The following is a 6,235-nucleotide window of genomic DNA, read 5'->3' on the forward strand; positions in this document are numbered from 1 at the left end:
TTTTATATGGATATATATCCATTTTAAATTGGATTTAATTTATAAAATATCCATATTTTATATAGGACATAATATCCCTTTAATTCCCTTTTGAATATATGTTGTCTGCAAGAACAGGCAAGTGGATAAAAAACGAAAACGCTTATTTCTAGCCTTTGCGCTCTTAATAACAGTAAGGCAAAAATTTAACCAAGAAGGGAAACGCTTTTCCATTTCCACACTCTTGTAATCCGCCTTAATGTCGGTCTACTGCTAACGCCACATGTAAACGTTGTTTGCAAACAATGAACCTGTTACCTGAGGGTAAAAGCATTACTCACTTGAATTTCCCTTGGCAATGTTGACATTGATCTCCAGCCCATCCCTGGTCACAGACGCAAGTTCCATTGATACATCTTCCAAATATGCAGTTTTTATCACAGGTTTTGGAATAGGATCCTTCAGTGCATATTAACAGGCAAAACATCACAAACGTGAAAAGGTACGTCCTGAGCTCCTCAGTCCTAAATATGAAACACCTCGTGGAGAAGGCTGGAGACATTCTTCTGCCAAAATCCATCCTCCTGTTCTCCTCTGATCTAAGCATAGAGATGAGGTTACAGTCTTCATTAGACCTTAGGTTTTTAAATCTGAATTCTTTACAGAGCAGAGAAACGCTGCTCATGGTTTTGCTACAATGTGTGGTTGGTTGTCATTGCCACCATGCAGGAATTAAGTAACCAATATGTAACGGAACTTTTTTCAGTCTGTTCTCGACGTTGTACGCAGCGCGTTATTCCAAAAAAGCCCAAACCATATCAATTATATCGTTCCAGAAATAACGACGTATGAGATACAGATGTGCAGTTATGTTCGTAAACTGTGCCAACATAGCCGCAAAAAAAACTGCATGATTTGAGTATGAGTTCCCGAACAACAAGTCGTGCTGTTGTTGCCGTTTCGCCTTTGTTTCTCTCAGAGATGTTCTCGGAGGGGAATGACAGCTCAACTCCTATCCAAAACAATGTGCAGTTCCCTTCTCTACTGGTGCTTCAGCTGAGCTCAGAGCGAAATGACAAATCTTACTACGGAAAAGGTTGGGCTTATGAATATTAAGTAGATTACGCTGACGTTGATTGGTGTCTTTCCTGGCGCGGCCAATCGGTCACGTGCTCAATTAATATTCAAGAGCCAGTCCTTTCTCATAGTAGGATGAGAAACTCCTAATCGTTAAACATTTAAAGTGACAGCGCTCTATTAGTTTGTCCAGAACTGCGCGCGTCGTGCGTGTCATAAAAGCAATGTTTTTTTTTGTCAAGGTAATAAAATAAAGGAATACTCCACCCAAAAATTACAATCCCCCATGTGATTCAGAACATGTATACATTCTTTCTTCTGCGGAATACAAAAGATGTAGTCAATAATTTCTCATGATCTCAATATAACAAAAAGTAGTTTTCTCTTGTTCTCTTGCTATTATATTGCTTATTTATATTTTATATCAGCTTTTTTTTATTTATTTAAATTTAAATTAATTATTTTGTCATTTTGTTATACTTTTATAATTTTAATATTTTTTGTTTCTTGAAATATATCTATTTAGCTTTGAAGTCACCATGATACAAAAACTGGCCATTCTTTTTCTTTAAAGCGGAATATTGTAGTATTCTAAATGATTCATCCGTGCACATTATTTTTTTAATTCATGTGTCCTCGTAATCTTTAATCAAAATTCACGCCACGTCGTAATTACCATAATGATTCTAAACTGTAAAATTCCTTCACATGCTATATTAGAACTTGTAATTAGCCCACAACATGCAATTTTCAGAGAGCTACGTCTTCTAACACCACTGTACCACCTGAACACTGCAGATTAAAAGTGTGTTCGACTTGAAGCGGTGCTGTGCAGACCGACCAGTGTATGACAAGTATACAGAGCTTTATTTACGGTAATTATGAAAAGCTGTGAACGCAGCATAACTTCACCTTCCTTTTGAAGCGACATCTCTTCTTTTCTCTGATGGAATGTTTACTGCAGGGTCGGACAACCTGTCACTCACATGAGATCACAGCAATAACAAACCACAACCATCCAATCAATACTCGATGGACAAAATCAAGTCCCGCCCTACATTTTTTCTTGTTCGAGAAGCAGTTTCACTTGGATATACGTCACAATAAATGACTACCGCAACTTACAATACATTGCCAGTATTGTCAATAAAGCATTAAGCTATGGATTGTTTATCTGTGAAACGGACATCAACATTTCCCATCATTCCTTTACTCTGGTGAAACTGAAATGTATCCAAATGCACCGTACAGGGAATCATTTGTGATAATAGGACAATTGAAATATTCTATAGACAAATAAAGATGTATCATCTGGGTAAGATGTCAACAACATTCTCAGAGGGCCATACACAGCCATACACTGTACACTCACAGCGGGAGAGAAATAAAATGTTCTCACTCAGGAGAACTGCACTTTCTTTCTCAGGAAAATTAGATTGGCTCTGTTGATAGAAACCAAGGAAAACAGAAAGTCATGGGGGACTTTGATATTAGCCAAATTTGTACCACTTTATGTAACCTGATTGCCCCACTCGAAAGGGACCTAATCGAGGTTGATTGGAGAAGTGGAAGCAAAACTAGGTTTTATGGGTTGCTATAATAAGAATTGCCATTTAAATTTTTGCCAGATTGTATGACATTCAGCAAATTTTCATGTTGATTTAGATGTTGAAGCAAGTCATGAGCATGTGTAAAAACACATTGATAAATGGCTGCAAACCAGGCATCAGTAAGTACATATTCTTATACAATATAGAAGTTAATAAAAAAGAATCTGAAATGGAAATTATTAAATGCGTCTAATTTTAAAGTACAAGGCCCATGAGATCGTTTTGGTTTATTTTGCTGTGTTTTAGATTTTCCCTCCAGGATAACTTGAAGTAGGTCATAATGAATACATCCGCCTAAGCACCTGCAATGAAAGTGATTGTGGAACACTGACGAGGAGGAGAAACATGCGATATCACATTCTGTAAACGATTTATAGCAGAAACAGATTACGCAATAGAGCCGACCATCTGTCTGACTCCACTACAGCTACAGAATAGAACACTGTAACACTGTGAGGACTATGTACTTATTAAATAACAATTATTATTATTTACTTATGATTTGTTTTTTTTAATTTTTTTATTATAACTAAACCTACATTTGGAAAATGGTAATTCAGATTAAACAAACATACTTCACATCACCAGACCTACACAATCGTCCATTGGCCAATGACAGAAATACAGAGAGTGGGTTAGCTTCCACTATTTCATCATAGCCTTTATTATGTGACTTATGTACAAATTAGAGGCAGCTGGAGATTGCTCTGAAAACAACACAGAAGAAAAGGTAGTGCGTTTGTTTATGTGTCTAGTGTTGCAATACATTACAAATGGCAGGATATTAAAAAGATGCATAGAAGCAGTATATTTAGAAATAGGCCTACACTTGTTTCCACTGAGAAAATAGCCATGTTAATGTGATTAAAGTGTATACTTTGGCTACCATTACAAAAATCTCAATATTAATTTAGAATTTTAGCTGTAAAATGTTACATTCGCAGAAATTATATTTTAAAAAGCTGTAGTTGAGTGGTGACGTAGGCTATGGTAACGTGCATCAAATAGGGAAAAGAGATATTCTAGTGCCCTCTTGTGATCAGATACAGAAGGTGCTGTAGATGCACTAAACTACTTTTAACACACATGGGACTAGAATTAAAATAGACACAGGTTACAAAGAATATTTTAACATTTGGTACTTGGAGGATTTGTTACTTTTAATAACATGTTGTCTACATGTAAAAGAAAGAAAATACTTTTTTGTGAGTTATTCTTAATGAAATAGAATGAGGCATTTTGAGTTGCATATTGAAGGTCTGCGACAATGTGTCATTTTTTAGGTATTTTATTGTCTAAAATCAATATTTTTATTCATAAATATGTCCTCAATGGTGTACAAATACCTAATTATCTGACCTATCCTCGTAAACGAAGAATTTATTATCGTTATATACATGTGACGGGTAGGTCCACGGAGGCTTATAACAGCAGAGAGGGTCAAAAAGTACTAGGCCAACACGTTTTCATTCAGAGCCAGCGTCACGTAACTGAAAGCAGCAGAAACGGAGGAGCAGAGCAGAGCAGTGCAGTGAGGGTTGCTTGTCACTGCCCCGGCAAGTCACTCAGTAATTCATACTGTAACTAGGGTTGCCACCTTCAATACAAAAAAATAAGGGACGCCTGCCGCAGCAGGGGCCAAAGCCCTCGGGGCCACAATGACCACAGGCCCGACGGTATGCCTATGGTGGTATATCATAACTCAAAACATAATTTTCAGGAAAGTAATGAGATCAGTACCAATGGACATTATAATAAGCTATCTGCTATTGAAATCAGTGTGGATAGATGCAATCACTCTGTATCACAAACAACGTTAACAAAGTGTGACAATGACACCACAAAAAAAAAATTGCCTTTCCTTAGAGATGTATGTGAGATGTTAACCATACTTCATTAACTTATTAAATTAACAGATCCGTAACTTATTCACTATAAATTAAACAAATGCGTTGATACTCAAACAAATACTAAGTTTGATTGGACAAAAATATATAGTGCAGGAGACTTTAGCAAAGGATCCTGAACATCAAAAACATCAGTAGACCAGAAGTAGTACTGTGCAGTATTGGTTTTTTGCTAAATCGCCTGAAATAAGGTCTGTGGTTAACAAAGCCTCTAAATATTTTCACGTTTTGATCTATGACATAAAACACACCAGTTATAACCTGCTTGTGGTTTTTTAAACTTTATTGTGTCTGCTTGTGGTTTTTTAAACTTTATATAGGCTTCGAAATGTATACATTTTGGATTAACTTGTAAAGATTATCTGGATAGACAAAACGTGTAAGGGCCACAACTCTTTGTTGAACACAGATCTTATTTTTTGCGATTTTCCAAAAGTCTATGGGGAAAATGCATAGCTTTTCGATTGAAGGAACCCATGCGCAGCTAACTTCTCAGTTGTCCTACAAAGTGACGTCATAACTTCTGCACTCTATTGCCATCAACTCTCTGCCAAAAGACCCGCCCTCCTCTGACTCTGATTGGCCCTGAACCTGATGGTATTAAACAAACCAATCAAACCAACAATGCCAGCGAGTATTACCCAATCAAGGGTAGAATAGGACGAGTCTTCACAGAATGCGGGTGGAATGATTTGCATGGAATGATGCGTTTAAGACAACTCGGAAATACAGGACAACACGCGTCCCCTATTGATTCAAAAAGGGACGCGCTGTTTATTTCATAAATACGGGACAATTCCGTATTTTAAGGGACGGGTGGCAACCCTAACTGTAACATTTGTTTGTTTGTTGGGTCAAGTTGCAGTTTATTTGAAATAACAAACCTGTTCACCCGAAGGAAAACTCGACGAAGTGCTATTAGAAGACATCCTGTCATAGCTTTTTTTGTACATAACAGCTACCGTAGATGCAACACGCATTTGAAAAAGCGAGGCGCATGGAGAGCACAATTCGTTTGAATGCAAAATACACTTTCGCTAGATGGGAGAAATTCCTACACAATGTCCCTTTAAAGTAGAACAGGAGATTTTATTTACTTGCTTTTGCTAGTCAGAACAGAAGCAAATAAGAGGTCATATAGTAATGGTGCATTCCATTTGTTCTCAGACGTGGGAAATTCCGAGATGGTTCTCACTGCGGAACATGAAATCCGTGGGGAGGAGTCGGATCCAGATCCAACTCCTCCCACCTTACATACACCTAAACCTAGCCAACTCCGCCCCCTGATCCCTAAACACACCCCTCATCCCTAAACCCAACCCTAATCCTACCCATCTCCACCCCTTGGATCTTGATCCGACTCCTCCCCGTGGATCTCATGTACTGCATTGAGGTGCTACTGGAAATTCCTAGGAACTTCCCGTAGGAACTTTTAACTGGAACGCCAACTAAAAGTATGCCTTTGCGACTGGGAAACTCGGGGGGAGTGCAACAACCACAACTTCAGAGTCCAATATGGCTTTTCATAGCATCAGCCATGGTGAAACACTAGTAATATGTTGTTTATTAGCATTTCGGTTTGTTTTTGTCTCAATAAACTCAGTGGTCCACACAGTAGGCTATACTATCTGACCTCTATTTGTGAACATAATTCTTCAGCAT

General features: G+C 37.8%; 1 protein-coding gene across 4 annotated transcripts in view; it reads right to left on the reverse strand.

Annotated features, from left to right (window-relative positions):
- atrnl1a (attractin-like 1a) overlaps nucleotides 1-1,043 on the reverse strand; it is a 274,652-nt gene extending 273,609 nt beyond the window's left edge. For all 4 annotated transcript variants that reach the window (XR_013205966.1, XM_077237252.1, XM_077237253.1 and 1 more), the window contains exon 1: nucleotides 321-1,043. Coding sequence is in view for 3 of the 4 variants with exons in the window: in XM_077237252.1 (XP_077093367.1) it covers nucleotides 321-664 (344 nt within the window). In the remaining variant the exon portion in view is untranslated. The remainder of the gene's footprint in view (nucleotides 1-320) is intronic.
- Between the last annotated feature and the right edge of the window lie 5,192 nt (nucleotides 1,044-6,235).

The sequence above is a fragment of the Siphateles boraxobius genome, unplaced genomic scaffold, assembly GCF_051911475.1.
Source record: "Siphateles boraxobius isolate OS27281-9 unplaced genomic scaffold, OSU_SipBor_1 20, whole genome shotgun sequence".
Lineage (NCBI taxonomy): Eukaryota > Metazoa > Chordata > Actinopteri > Cypriniformes > Leuciscidae > Siphateles > Siphateles boraxobius.